The 15,499-nt window shown below is 34.4% G+C and overlaps 2 protein-coding genes across 2 annotated transcripts in view; one reads left to right on the top strand and one right to left on the bottom strand.

Annotated features, from left to right (window-relative positions):
- Positions 1 to 4,985, bottom strand: part of LOC308638592 (olfactory receptor 4C11-like) — a gene marked incomplete at both ends in the record, with an annotated part of 413,029 nt that extends 408,044 nt beyond the window's left edge. The window contains one exon of the mRNA XM_081276219.1: positions 4,834 to 4,985. Coding sequence (XP_081132345.1) covers positions 4,834 to 4,985 — 152 coding nt within the window. The remainder of the gene's footprint in view (positions 1 to 4,833) is intronic.
- Positions 4,986 to 6,612: 1,627 nt separating this feature from the next.
- Positions 6,613 to 7,206, top strand: LOC308641822 (olfactory receptor 4C11-like; the record flags this gene model as incomplete). The annotated part of the gene is made up of 1 exon (XM_081280409.1): positions 6,613 to 7,206. One exon carries the CDS (start codon positions 6,613 to 6,615, stop codon positions 7,204 to 7,206), a length of 594 nt encoding a protein of 197 aa, XP_081136535.1.
- Between the last annotated feature and the right edge of the window lie 8,293 nt (positions 7,207 to 15,499).

Here is a 15,499-nt window from a genome sequence, read left to right as displayed (position 1 = left end):
CACCACCTCTCTGTTCTTTGAAAGCTGTATCACTCTCTCACCCTCCATATAATTTGTATACTTGTATTTTTGTTTGTCTCCTTTCATAGACTGTAAGCTACAAGGTAGAGGATTTTTTTCTCTTAGGTTCACTGAGGCATCTCTGTTTTACTAAACATACATTGACTGCATGAATGGATGATATATCTTTACTTAGTAAAGTTTAAATCCATCTCTAATATTAAACTAATGAAATGTTTGCAAAGTGAATATAGACATTGCTGGCATTATCCTGCAGATGTTGATTAAAACTATACAGTTCACCCTTTGACATAGTTTAGAAGAGGATATTTCAAATAAATTCTATTTTTAGTTATTTCTTCTATGTTAAATTATTTTCTATAATATTTTTTCATTCTCCATTCATCACTTTAAAAACAAAAGTTTTTCTCGGTGATCTTTAGCTATTTCGGATCTCAGTAAAAATAATATATTGCTTCAAATTTCCATTTTATTGATTAGGTTTGATCTGAATAATTTCTTTATTATTCATTGGAACACTAACTTTAGTAAGATATTAAGTGAATGAATTTTAAAGTAAGGTCCTAATTCACTCTGAGATTTTACTTGAGATATACATGGATCAAAAGACAAAAGAATGCTGGGCATGGTGGCACATACCTGTAATCTCAGTGGCTTGGGAATCTGAGGAAGGAGGCCAAGTTCAAGGCCAGTCTCAGCAATTTAGTGAGATGTTGTTTAAAAATAAAACTTGGAATAAAAAAATGGCTAGGGGTGTGGCTCAGTGGTAGAGACACACACCTGGGTTTAATCCCTAGTACCAAATAATAATAATAATAATAATAATAATAATACAAAAGAGTACAAACATTAGTTGTCATCTATTCTGATTTGCATAGTTCTCATGACTGAATGACCAGAGTTCACTGCCCTCAGTCAAACCTTGGGTACCCTGGTTTGGCTTTATGTGGAGTTGTTAGGTATCTCAACCTTTCTGTCCACAAGAAATATTTAAAGAGTCTTCACAGAATTCACTTAGAGGTTGAAGGGACTTGGTGAGATCATTGACCCAGTCTCTTGCCTAGTTGACTTTTGTTTTACAGGACAAGAAATCTTATGCCATTACTATAGATATGTTATTAAAATAATAATAATTTTTTTAAAAGCTTTAGACTCATAGTTGAGATATTTAGATTCTAAGCATGTTTTGTTACTAATAGGTTTTGTCACCTTGAGTGAGTCTTCTCTCACTTTTTCACCTCATTCCTCATGTTGAAGAAGGATTAATAAGAACACAATAATTTATTCTGCACTTTTTCTGAGTCGGGGATTACTACTTTTATGTTATATCTTTAAGTCTTTATAAAATTACATAGTGGTAAAATGATAAAATTATAAATTTGTCTTCATACTTCCATTAAACTGGTGGAGAACTGTGGTCTAAAAGCTTTAAGTGACACAACAAAAACTGTTCTCAAAATTCTTCCAGCCTGTTTGAAATTTAAAAAAAAAAAAAACAACAACAACAAAAAAACAGGGCCAGGTTGGCAGTATCATTTTCCCTAAGATGTTTCTCTCAGACACTTGCTTGCTAGTTGGTGCTTAGACAAACAAGCTAAAATGACAACTGTTTTGCAATCTGTCTCCTGCTTCTTTCTACCACCCTCACTCTGGATCTCTGATGTAAACTTCATCATAGGCATCTCAAAGGCAATGACATAACTGGCAGGACACTAAGTAGCAAATCCTGGTCTCCATCCATCTTAGGAAAGTAATTTCATAATGTCCCAATTTTAATAGTTTATGATTACATTCACATGCAAAGGCATAGCTTTCTTCCTTGTGTAGAAGAGAAAATATCTTTAGAAATAAAAGAAAAATACATAAGAAAAGTATTCAGTAAAAAAATATTCATCCTTTTTTTCTCTATATACTAGTTTAAAACATAGATGAGATGACAAATGGGGTAAATAAATATCATTATTAGTTGACCTTTACAAAAGATCGAATTGGAAATTGAAAATATTAATATAGTTAATTAAACTTAAATAGTGGATGTGGTGGGGCCATGGTTCATGTCCACCAACACCCAACTGGCTTCAATGCATTTCATGTTTCCAAAAAAGACTAACTTAAGCCGATCATAAAAAAAGCGAACAAGGTTTTCTCAGTTGCAATTCATATCTAGTTGAAATTTAGCTGCTTTTCTACAGTGCCTGCCTTGTCAATGAGGTAACTCACTGACATCCTTTGGGACTTCTTAGGAGTAGGGCTTTCTTAGAGCTCCTGAGGATAAAAGCCTCACACATTTAAAACCTTTGTGGAATTACTATAAATATCCAGTGCAATAAAAAAAAAATGTGTTTACTTACACTTTTACCAAAGATAAACTGGTAAAAAATAGCTGGTTTCAGAGGGTTTCTCAGAGCACAGGGGTAGTTTCTTTCATACTGTTTTCAAGAGACAAATTAAGAAACTTCCACTAAGTTTTACAACTTTCTTCATTGCTCCAGTGTTTTCATCTGACACCGTGCTTTTTCCACATCCCATAACCTCTATGATAGAAAGCTGTACCCAGGCTTCATGTGATTCAGCTTCCTGTAAATGAAAGGTGAATTTCTTTGGAAAGCATCTGTTTGCTTAACAGAAAAAAGGTAAGGATTTTAATCTATCTGAAATGCTCTCTTCACATTGCCTTCTCAAGGCTGTCAGGAATACTGTGTCTTCTATGAAAGGTAGAACTTCTAGGGAGTATTTTCCCAAACAAGAGTGATGCTTTTCCAGGGTTATTAAAAACCTTCCTAGCTTCAGCAGGAACATAGACGATTTCTTCAGCAACTCTCTGCTCAGAGGGTGGAATTATATAGCACCATAACATTGAGCCCAGCATGGCAGAACTTCTGATCTTGGGATCATCTCACTTGAAGAGTTTAATGTCAGTGGTGTGGTTTCTGGAACAAAGTATGTAATAGGACTCCACTCTCCATAAACTTGGAGTTTCAGGACACTTGGTCATCCTTGTTCAAAATGGACCACACCTTATCTCCCTGGTTTGGGGTCAAGTGGGTTGGAGAGAAAGAGGTTGAGCTTTATGGTGAAATTTTGGGTCACAAACCCCTTTTACCTCCCCTCTCCAGATCTTCTTTCTCCTACCTCACAAGTCTGCAGCTATCTGTTCACTATCAGTCTCCTGTCTCCTACTCTAATTTATTGAGTCTATGCCCTTTTCCCTTTCAGTATCATTCATTAGCTATCTAATTTGTATTTTAATATTTTTTTCATCATGAATTTGCAGAACTTGACTTTGGGATCAAGTCAGAAAAAATTTTTAAAAATCAACTGGAATCTTCTGACAGCTCAAGTTTTCTCTTTTTTGAGGATACAATGACATGAATACTTGGGATTTGCTGTTTTATATGACAGGTAAGGTGGATGGGAAAGTGAATAGCTATTTAGTAGCAGCATTTCAGTCTTGTTTTGCCTCAATAAAACTCTATGGGTTACAGGTCAAATTTCATACCCAGAAAATAACAAGGCTAATGGACATACTTTTCTTGAAGAAAATGTTCATGTCAAAGGAAATAACATAAGTGAACCTCGGTTTAAGCTATAAGCTAATGAAATAAGGAAAATAGGTAATATGAGGTATTTTATTCACATCAACACAAAGCGAATAGTAATATCAAAGCAAAGGGAATAGAGGTAGATGTTTATTTCTAGACAAAAATAAAGAAGGGTCTTGTGTCCAGATATGATTTAAACTTGTTAAAATTTTAATGGGTAGAAATAAAAAATTAAAATTAAAGAAGAGTAAATGGTATGCGCCACTACTGTGGTAATACCCCAAAGGTATTATCGGAGAGGAAGGATAGTTCAGGAGTTTTATGAAATAATGACTGGTTTCAATAAAAAAAACCCAAGGCAGTATTGATCTGAGCTTATGCACACAGCCTGTCAAAGTGCTGCCTTCCAAATCTTTTTCTTTTCCTCTTATTTAAAATAAACCAAAATAGCATGGCCTGGACAGCGTGTTTGTCCATCATTTCCCCGGGACTTTCTGACAGCCTTTGTCTTGAATGAGAACATAGATTTTTAAGACAAAGCTTTACCACTATTTCTAATGTTTGAAATTTTACTAACCAATTAACTCATTCTCTAAGGCTACTTAGACTTGGGGAAGGGATATCTGATAGAATTGCATAAAGCTGTGTGTAATTTTTATGTAATTATTTATCTTATCTGGAAGTTTGTAATCCCTCCATTATGAGGGCAAAGTTCTTGAGAACATCTTTCCATGCCCTACTATAGTGGCTGCAGATCTGAGGGGGTCTGGTGACAGATGTGACAGTGCTCTTTAATTCATTGATGGACTGGCAATTAATCACACACAGGTAGACTATCTCAGAATTCATACTAAATTAAGTGCTAGGAATATTATGAGACAGAATAAAGATGATAACTCCCAAAGTGAGATAACTTGTTAAATCATAAAGGGGAAAATTCATAGATTCAATGGTATAACATTCAAAACAGGAAAGAGCTCAAAGCAAGATATCAAAAACAATTTTAAAAGACATACATAATTCAGACATATGAAATATAAGAAATGAAATATACAAAAATATCATACTGTCCTCAATAAACAAATAAATGTTTATTCTAGTTTTTATTCTATTAGCCAACCAAATAAGACAATGCTTAATTTTAGAGTTTTATTTTAAAAAAATGCTATTTTGCTACAGTTTTAGAAACTATGGTAAATAATGATCCAATGTGTTCATAAAAGTTATATTTAGCCAAATATATATATATTTTAACCCAAATAGAATGAACTCATTCACACTGTGATTCAGCCCCATGGGTAAAGTGAGTAGAGAAAGGACACAGCTGAGAAATGATTTATCTGCAAATAAAATTGATAAAATGATAATTTGGCAGTAGTCGTGAACTGTACTCAATGAGAACTTTGTCATTTCAAACAACATAATACAGTGATTCTCCCATTTTTTCATGTATTATAAAGAGTAGGATTTTTTTTTTAAATTGAATCCCTTACTTTAACCATAGGCATTGATGCAAGCTCTTCTTAGGTGGGACAAAGAATATTTGGGGGGAAAGAAGAAAACCTACAAGTGATTGTGCTCTCTGCCAGTGTCTGAGAGCTAATGACTATGTAGTAGCACCTTACTTGTGTCATCTTAATGTCCTGAACTTTTCATTTCTATAAAAATTAAAGATTTTAATGGACACATATTTGTACACAAATGCATATGATATATATGTGTAAATATTGGGAATGCATCTCAATTACTGAAACTGTTATCTACATATAATATCAAAGTGTACATTGGAGATGTCCTCTTGAGAAAACATGTTTTTTGATATGGACCTCAGTTTTTGCCCATTTTTCCTCTTCAATGTCTTGACCAAATTATGTTTTCATATGAGATTATTTCTTCAACTTTTGAGTTACCCCAGTCCTAATTTTAGTTTCATTTTCAGTCAGCACATATATGAGAATATGATATATGAATAAATCATTAAGGTTGAAATTATTAAGGAAAGTTACTATATATTTAAAACAATCCACTACACATGTTGGATATGTGATATTGAGTCTCACACCGTAAATTTGATGTGCCACTCTGCCTAGAACCTGAATAAGGACTTTACTTATAAATGACTTTTCCTAACATATTTATCAGAATTTTTTTTGCATTTGACCATTTTTGTTTCTTCCAAATCATAATTCTAAAGTTATATTGCAAAATTTCACTATATGAATAATCCCCATTATTTTGCTCTAGCCTCCTTTATATGCACACATATTTATACAATTTAAGTCATCCTATAATACTTTATTTTCTAGTTTTACAGAGTATTCACAATACAATTATCCCTTTTTTTATTATAAATTAACATATGAAATTTCACAACATAAATTTTACTATTTAATTTTAACATTGTTTTTATATTTTAACTCTCATATATAAACATTTGCCCAAATCTCTTCTTATTTATATACTTTATTTTTAATAATTTCATCAATATATATTACAAACTTCTGAGGCATAAAATGTATAAATTTTCATAATTACTGATAATCATTGTCTAATTCCTTTCCAATTTTGTTGTATTAATATTTATTAGAAATATTTTCATCATGGTATAGGAGTATTTTCACAATAAAATATCCAAAGTTTACATTGAATTACAAAATTCATGATTTTCCATCTCACTCTCCAGAGGTAACTTACCATTCCTTATGTATTCTCCTAGATTTTTTATAGTTATATGTGTATATGTATATATGTATGTGTGTGTGTGTGTGTATGTACACAGGATATTCTAAAGGAGAAAATAGTGTTTGTGGTCTTCTTGTTTCTCTATCTTGCAACTCTGTTGGCAAACTCACTCATTTTGATAACCATTCGGTTCAGCCGGACACTTGGGAGTCCCATGCACTTCTTCCTTTTCTACTTATCCTTGGCTGATTCCTGCTTTTCAACAAGCACAGCCCCCAGATTGATTATCAATGCTATATCTGGGAACAAAGTCATCTCTTACAATGAGTGCATGACACAGATCTTTGTTGTTCACTTTTTTGGCTGTATGGCAACCTTGGTTCTCATCCTCATGGCCTTTGATCGCTCTGTGGCCATTTGTAAGCCCCTGCGATACACAATCATCATGAACCAACAGGTCTGTGGTGCATTGGTGATTCTGGCCTGGGTTGGTTCTTGTATTCATTCTTCAGCACAGATTTTCCTGGCTTTGAAGTTACCCTTTTGTGGCCCCAATGTGATTGATCACTATTTCTGTGATTTGCAACCTTTGTTGAAACTTGCCTGTATGGACACTTATGTCATAAATCTACCCACAGTGTTTAATAGTGGGGACATATGCATGGTAAATTTCATAATCCTTCTTATCTCCTACACTTTCATTTTACAATCTCTGAGCAATAAGAGTGCTGAAGGAAGAAGGAAAGCCCTCTCTACGTGCACCTCTCACATCATTGTGATCATCTTATTCTTTGTTCCATGTATATTCACATACACTCGCCCTCCAATCACATTTCCAATGGACAAGATGGTGGCTGTCTTTTATACAATTAGAACACCCTTTCTCAATCCTCTGATTTACACTCTGAGGAATGCAGAAGTCAAAAATGCTATCAGAAAGTTATGGTTCAACAAACTCTGACTCGAGGCAGCAAAAAAATTGAAGACTCTTTACTAATTCTACGATAACTTAAGTAAAATTGCAGCAATAGAGAAGAATAAAATACTCATCCCAATGTTATTGTATAATTCTATTCCAGTATGATATTTGGCAAAATAGGCAGAATGAGCATTTACCCATTTTATTTTAGGATAACATTACTTAAAATGACAGACTACCAAGTGCAGCCATATTTGAGGTGCATCAGCCCTCTGACTTTTGCTCTCTGAATTGATTGCCCTGCCCTTTTGAAGCTTTATGAATCAGATCTTGTTGCTTCTATAATTTTATTTATTTAATGCGCTATTGTAATTGGGATTTTTGTTCTTTATTTTCTTTCTGAACATCAATTTTCAACATTCATTTTTTGGGGGGAAATCAGATCTGGTACTCTTAAATCTGTGTCATATATTATCTGGCTTAACAGTCAATAACCAAAGTTACTCCAAGAAATGTATTTTCCCCAAGGATCTTAAGTATTGTGTAGTTGATACCTATTTGATACTTCATTATGTTTGTAATAAACTTTAAAAAATGGTCTTTTATTTCTCTCATGAAGATATACAGAGTGACAACTTGTTCTATTCAAATAAAATTAAAACTGGTTATAAGGCACACATTGAGTATTGAACCATGATTTCTATTATTTTTGGTGATTTTTTTTATAACTAATCTTCACTGCCCATATTTTTTGGTTGATGAATTGAGAATCTTTTGTAAAATTTTGAGTCATAAAAACTACCACTATCACAAATGAGGTATAATTATAAAAAGAGTCACAGTAGAGAAAAAGAGCTGGTGTCATTATTATTAATCCAAAGAGTAAGATGTCCACTTTAAAATACCACACAAAGTACATCGTGGGAGCACAATTTGGATTAGTTCTGAGGTACAGTCCTAGTGCAAGAAAAATGTTTCTTTGTGATTGGAGGGCAAATGATGAGCAGGGTTTACAAAACAAAATTATATTAACTTAGCATTACTTAATTTAAATAACATGTGTTTTCTTAATTTTAAACAATTTACTGTTGTAGTTATTTTTAATTTTTACATTTTTAAAGAGTTATAAACATATAGCACTTATAATTATTTTCATGTTTCCACATGTATTATTGCAATCATTTGTGCGAATCACTTAAGTTAGACCTGGGGTTTATAAGAAGTTCTGTTTTCCCTAGAATTCTACATGTTACTCAAAAGGAAGAAAATATGATCCCTACGAAATAAAAGTATATGCAATAGAAAAATAATTTGATTAATAAAAATGTGTATGCAGATAGAAAAATATAAATGATAGATAAGACTTATGTCTTCATGTGATGATCTGGGCAGTACAAGACTCTCTGGCCTAGTGTGTAGTGACTATCTATAGCCCCATAATCACTGGGTGGAAACAAGATCACCTTTATTAATTGTTCTTTTTATTATGTATTGTTATATATTATGTATGTAACAACACAAATATGTGTACATATTTATGAGATATAATGTGATAATTTATTTATGTATTATGTATACATTGGATAGTGATCAAGTTTGTATAATTAGCATATTTATCACTTTTATCATTTCTCTGTGGTGAGTACATTCAAATTAAACTCTTCTAAGTATTTTGAAATACATGGTGTTTTATTGTTAATTATGTTTACCTTCTATGCCATAGAACACCAAAACTTATTCTTATCAAACAATAACATTTCCCAATGATCCACCTCTGCCTGTCTCCAGGCACTCCCCATTCTCTGGGAACCCCTATTCTCTCAATTTCTAGGGTTCTCTTTCCACCCATAAATATTTAGATGGTAATTTACTTTTCTGTTATTATTGCAAGAAATTTCCATCTTTCTCATGATTCTCCACCTTGATGGCTTCAATAAAGTAAGCTGCCAGGTTGTAAACTATTATTCAGTGTATCACACAGCAGGGAACTAAGACCTGTCTCTAAGTCAATATCCAGTGAGAAAATGGGGCCTTCATGTCAGTCTCCAGAGAGGAACCAAGTTCTGCAAACAGGCACACACAGGCTTTGAATAGACCTTGTCCAGCTGAATCTTAAGATGAGACCACAGCATTGTTTGAAGCTTGGTTATATTGTTGTGAAAAACCCCGACAGATCCAGATAAGTCGTGCTCAACTCCTGACCTATAGAAACTGAAAAAATAAATGTGAGTTATTTTCAGCTGCTAAATTTGTGGTCATTTTTTACACAATATTAAGTAACTAACACTGTGAGCATTTAGTCCTGTTCTCCAACTGAATTTTCCCTGGAAAGTATTAAACACGTGTTCTGTCTTCTAATGGTGGGTCCTTTTTATCTGGTTACAGTGAGCAAGAGCATGAGAGATTGTTCACAACTGGACTATTTATTTATTTATTTATTTATTTATTTATTTATTTGCCCATCCCTCCTGAATCTCCATTAATCCCCTTCCTCTACTCCACTGATACAACTAGGTATTTATTTAAAAGATCTGATTTTTGCTGTCCAATTCTGAAGACCAGAGTTATTTTACAGTAGTGCAACAAGAATGAAACTCTGCATTCTGAAGATTAAGCAATGTCTTACATTGCCTTAACTTTTCTTTCAAGAGTTTTAAACTCTAACATTTTGAATTCTCATTGTTAATACAAATCCATGTTCTTAAAGAAAAAGTAATTTAAAATGTCACAGAAAGAATGCCATTTCTGCATGCAAAAGACCATATCAGTAATCCAGGTACCCTCCCAGGAGTAGAGTTATTATATAAAGAGGAAAAAGCCCTCATGTATATTTTTGAGTTCTGTAAATACTTAGAGTAAGGATAAACTTCTATCAAAGAGACATACAATGATATCGTGCTTTAAAAAATAAGAAGTTGAGCTGGTGTTGTAGCTCAGTGGTAGAGCGCTTGCCTCACATGCATGAGGCCCTGGGTTCAATCCTCAGCACCACATAAAGATAAATAAATATAAATAAAGATAATGTGTCCATCTATAACTAAAAACAATTTAAATAGGAAATTATTCTTTCTATGTAACAGTCCCATGTAAATAGTCCAACTTAGCAAACCATTTCCTCTTCTTAATTTACAGATCCAGCTATCTCTCAGTCTGTTGCTTCATCACCTGTGAAGCTGTACCTTCATGTTCAAAATGTGATCATAGCTGGAACCACTAACATTTCCTGGGAGCTCATTAAAAATGCAGAATCCCAAGCTTCAGCCTTGAACTGATGAAGTATTTGAGTTTAACCTCAAGTGTCTCAGGTATACGTCGCAGATTAAGAAGCACTGCCACAGAGCACTGCATTTGTGACACCATCTGTCCAGAAGGGGAGATAAATCCAAGAACACAAGTCTAACATTTTAGATTTCAGCCTGGAAGTTACATGTATCTCTTCTGCTTATGTCCAATTGACAAAACCTCAGCCACAGAGCTACCCCTACGTGTAAAGCAGGGCTGGTGAATGTAGACTCTCCTTTGGTGGCCATGAATACTGGTACTCTTCTGTTACTGCAAAGGGGAAAATTTTATTTTAGTGGACAGTCAGTCATAGGCACCTGGCACCAGGAACATCCAACAAACATTTCTGTTCAAAAATCAAATTCAATTTGGTTGACTCATTATTTTTAAGTGTTATTCTAAGAAGCATTGAAAAAAATCCCATATTCATGGTTAACATTCTAGTGGATTATGCTTTTTGTAAAAGCCTAATAGCAAGTCCACAAATTTTATGAGTTCCCAGGATTTGAAGAAATTACATTAATATTTCTCCAACAAGAGAGAAATGTTAATTAAACTATCATTTTTAGGAGAATATATTAAATTCATGTTTTAAGTTTCCTACAGAACTAGAGATTCCTCCTTTTAAAATAATAGCTCTCATTCCTTAAGAGCCCCTTTCATTACAACTTCTAGATCTCAGATCAGCAATGGACAGAATCCCCTAACTTTTCAATCTCTTTGTGAACATTTGCTTTCTTGCCTCCCTGGTTCTCCTGGCCATCTGCCTCTCCTTAAGTGAGGGATGTTTTCTCTCCACAGGTCTCATGCCAACATCTTAGAGGTGAGATGTTGTGATTGCTTTTAATCACCACTTCTAGCTCACACCTCTTCTCTAGTTACTTTTTCATCTCACTCTGATTATTCCAAACTCCACTCTCCCTTAGAAAAGTCATCAAGTGCTTCTAGGGCCATCGCACCTTGAAGGTGCTGGTCTCTGCTCACCTTCGATCAACATGATCCTGCTATGTATCATGGTGATTTTAATATCACAGAGAAGATCCTTCCCATGTATTGGCTCCTAAGTTGACCAATTGATCATGTTCCTTTCAAGAATCTTGTCCTTTGAGCTACCTCAGTTCCTTACTTTCAGAGTCATAACCAAGACCTTGACATAACCATCAAATTCCATACCCATTAATTTTCAACCACATCTCAGTCATTTTCTGCTCCTTTGTACTAGTGCCTCTAATTGTATTCTTTAAGCTCATCACAACACACAAGTCATTGTTGCTGCCACTGCCAACTTTTCATGTTTCTGCCTGAGTGACATTGAATGGTCATTTTCTGTCCCAGTTATTCCCCTTACAGATGTCTGCATACTTTGCTTCCTTCTTTTGGTTGATCAAACAAATGTGTTTTCCTAATTATGAATATTTTATCTTAAATAAATGCAAATTCTCCAGGTTTGGTGGCACACACCTGAAATTCCAGTGGCTAGGGAAGCTGAGGCAGGAGGATTGCAAGTTTTGAACCAGCCTCAACAACAATGAGGCAATAAGCAACTCAGTGAGACCCTGTCTCTAAATAAAATACAAAAAAAGTTTGGGAATATGGCTCATGGTTGAGTGCTCCTGAGTTCAATCCCTGGTAACAAAAACAAAACAAAAAAAAATGCAAATTCATCCTGTTTCTCCTATTTTATTATTTATTTCAATTATTTTGTTATGTATTTACATAACACATCACCATAGATCATCATTTACACAATTTATTTATTGTGTTTATTATGTAGAAAATAGAATATAATTTATAAAAAATGTAGGGATTTCTTTCTTTCTTTCTTTCTTTCTTTCTTTCTTTCTTTCTTCTTTCTTTATTCCTTTCTTTCTTTTTTTTTCTTTTTTAATCTTTACTATTAAATCCCCAGTCCCTAAAAGAGTGCCTGGCACACAGTAAATGGTTGACAAGTACTTGTTAAATTGTTAATAATATAATATATGAGTGAGCTTTTGCAATTGGTAGAGAAATAACTTGTGGCTTAGTTTGAACAACTAGAAAATCTACACACAATGGGTAATATCACCTGTATGGGGTACTGGCAACCTGCTAAGGAAAGCAAAACTGGAGGGAAAGGCTCTAGAGAGACAACATTTTCAATAAAGTGAGTTTAATTCTGCAACAAAAAACAAGTGAGTTCTTTTACCCTTGGGAGCAGTTGCTGATTCTGGGCCTAAACAAAAGGTGAAGAATCTGGGATTTGCACTGGTGCAGGGCTACTTCCAGAGGAAAGGTATGGGACAGGGACTCTAGGAGCTTGGGGAGGGAATTTGGAGAGACCGAAATTTTCCTGCCTCCCATTGAGTCCAGGTTTTAGGGCAGTCACTGTTCTCTGGTTCTGTCTCCTGAGAAGAGTAAAGTTCCAGGGACATATTTTCTCCAATGATGAAAAGATCCAGTATTTCCAGATGAAACAGTGTCTCAAGCTCAGTTGCAATATAAGAAGGGACACAGTAAAGGGAGCAGTGGTGTATTACCCAATACTTGTGAACTACTTTATTTGCAGAGTCTGACATCAGGATAAGGATAGGTTTGTACACAAATCATATGCAGTCAGTTTGCATTGATGCTAATTACACTAAGTGTCCTGATGGAGAGTATACTAGTGTTGGCTATTTTATCTATCGTCTGTCTCCCTTTATTAATGCATTCTTTTAGAGGGAGTGAGGTGCAAAATAGTGTGATGAGAGGAGGAGAGGGAAGCAAGACTCTTCAGTGAAATCCTAGGAGAAAATATTCTTTATCTTTACCATGCTTCTTTGCTTATCCTTGCATATAGGATTTCCCCTATCGCATCCTCTGAAAATTCTTTCTTTAATTATTGTTCACAGTACCTTTTTCCCCCTTTGGATTGACTCCTCATATCCTTTGCTTAACTTTCTATCCCTTCCTCACTATTATTTTTCAAATGCACGTTCAAAATGCTGATTTTTGAAGATTGAGTCCATTGGAAAGGACATATCCAGAGTATATCGGTGGTTTCCTTCATTTCCTGTGTATGGTTTTGGGGGTTTATTTTGGCTCCACCTGGATGGTTGAAGTATGATACTTTGCATGGAAATGGCAATCCAGTATTAAGGACAGATTCCATGGAGCACAAAGTCTTGGATTCTGGACCAGGATTTTCTCTGCCTGAAAATTTTGCTCAATTCTATCTCTAGCATAGACCAAAGTACACTCAGCACAACGAGGCAACTCATCTTACAAGATATCAGATAAAATGAACAAAGGATATTGAGGTTAAAAAATACCAAAGTGTATATTTAGGAAATATACATCTCAATTAATACACACACACACACACACACACACACACACACACACACACACAGATGGGAATGGAGAATGGAGGTTAGAGCAGAGGAAATGTCATCTGACTGTAAGGTATGGAATATTCAGGGAATGAGGCTATTTAGGTTTATACATGAAGGGCAGAAAGTGTCAGGTGTGCCTGGATCTTGGATGAGCAGAACACTGGGAGGACAAGTGGACAGTAAGATGGGAGCACTGGGAAAGGGTATTGAAAGCCAAGGTGAGTGTATCAACCATTGCATTGGAAACTATAGTAATGCTTTTATTTGTATTTTTCAATCATTGTATTTCTAAAGTGCCCACTCTTTCTTTCCAAGTAATAGAAAGGAAGCTAAAAGAGAAAGAGATGGGTGAAATGAGGAGAGGAAGGAATACCAAATTTGGGTCCTTCTTTCCATTTAGAGACATAGAATAGGATCTCAATGAATTCCTGGAAGATCTACTTAAAGGATTCTAGAATTGGCCATTGATAATATTGACATGCATGTAGTCTAGGACTAAAATTCTAGAATATAATAATTCTTGCAATGGAAACTTTTATGTTATCCAAAGCTTGATATTATTTTTATTCCACTAAATTATGTGAAACATTTTATTTAGAATTTAATGAGTGCTAAATATTGTACAAAAGGAATTATGTTCTATGTTTTGGAAGCATAAAAATTGTTATGTTAAAGCTGAAGAGGATGTTTAATGTTGTTATTCTTCACAGGCAATGGTTGAAAGTGGGCACCTCTGATCTGCCTCTAGGAAAGCAATCAAAAAATCTTAAGCCTCTGGCATGTTGTATCTGAAAAGCCTTCGGGCTCTATTTAGATTATGGGGACCATGGTAAATAAACTTGTATTTTGCCCTGAGTTTCTAAATGCAGGGAATAGAAAACCAGATGTCTTCAGTGGACCTGTAGCATCTTGAAGGAGGTAGAGACTTTAGGACAGATGAGCTCTATGTTGCAATTGTACAAACTTTAGCAATAACAACTAATGGTTGAATCCAGGTAAATTACTTGGAGTAATTTTTATTCTTAAGTGATGAATTCATCTTACAAAAATCTGATCTTACATATTTTATGGCTCCAAGTTTTATACTTTTCCAATGAAAAGATGTCCAAACATTACAATCTGGCTTTCAGGGTACTTTGCTGGGGGAAAAGTTACTTTTCCAAACTTTTCTGTGATGTATTTGGAGTCAGACTAACTAGAAATTCTACATTGATCTATTTGCTATAGGAAGCATTTTCCTTCTCATTTCCATTAAAATGTGGCTTCATTTCTCTCATCCTAAATGTTCTCTCTCCTCTGATTTTTGTATCTTTGGATCCAAACTCTTTTTACAACTAAAGCCTGATTTTATTTTCTCTCTCTCATCCAAGGCCCGGTACATTAAAAATATGAAGTACTTTTATTCATTTCATTTTTTATATTTATTAAAGATATTTGGAACAGTCATTCCTACCTTCTGACCACAGTGAGAAACAGATATGATCCCTTATATGGGCATAATTTCAGACACTCAACAAAAGAACTTCATGGTTTTTTTAAAATATTTAATTTTTAGTTATAGTTGAACACAATACCTTTATTTCCTTTATTTTTATGTGGTGCTGAGGATAGATCCCAGGGCCTTGCAGGTGCTAGGTGAGTGCTCTAACGCTGAGCCACAACTCCAGCCCCAACAAATTCATGTTTTTAAACTGTTGTAC

This window comes from Spermophilus citellus (assembly GCF_964194105.1).
Source record: "Spermophilus citellus genome assembly, chromosome: 2".
Classification (NCBI taxonomy): Eukaryota; Metazoa; Chordata; class Mammalia; order Rodentia; family Sciuridae; genus Spermophilus; species Spermophilus citellus.
The sequence above is the reverse complement of the archived record's forward strand: the minus strand, read 5'-3'. Positions and strand labels throughout refer to the sequence as shown.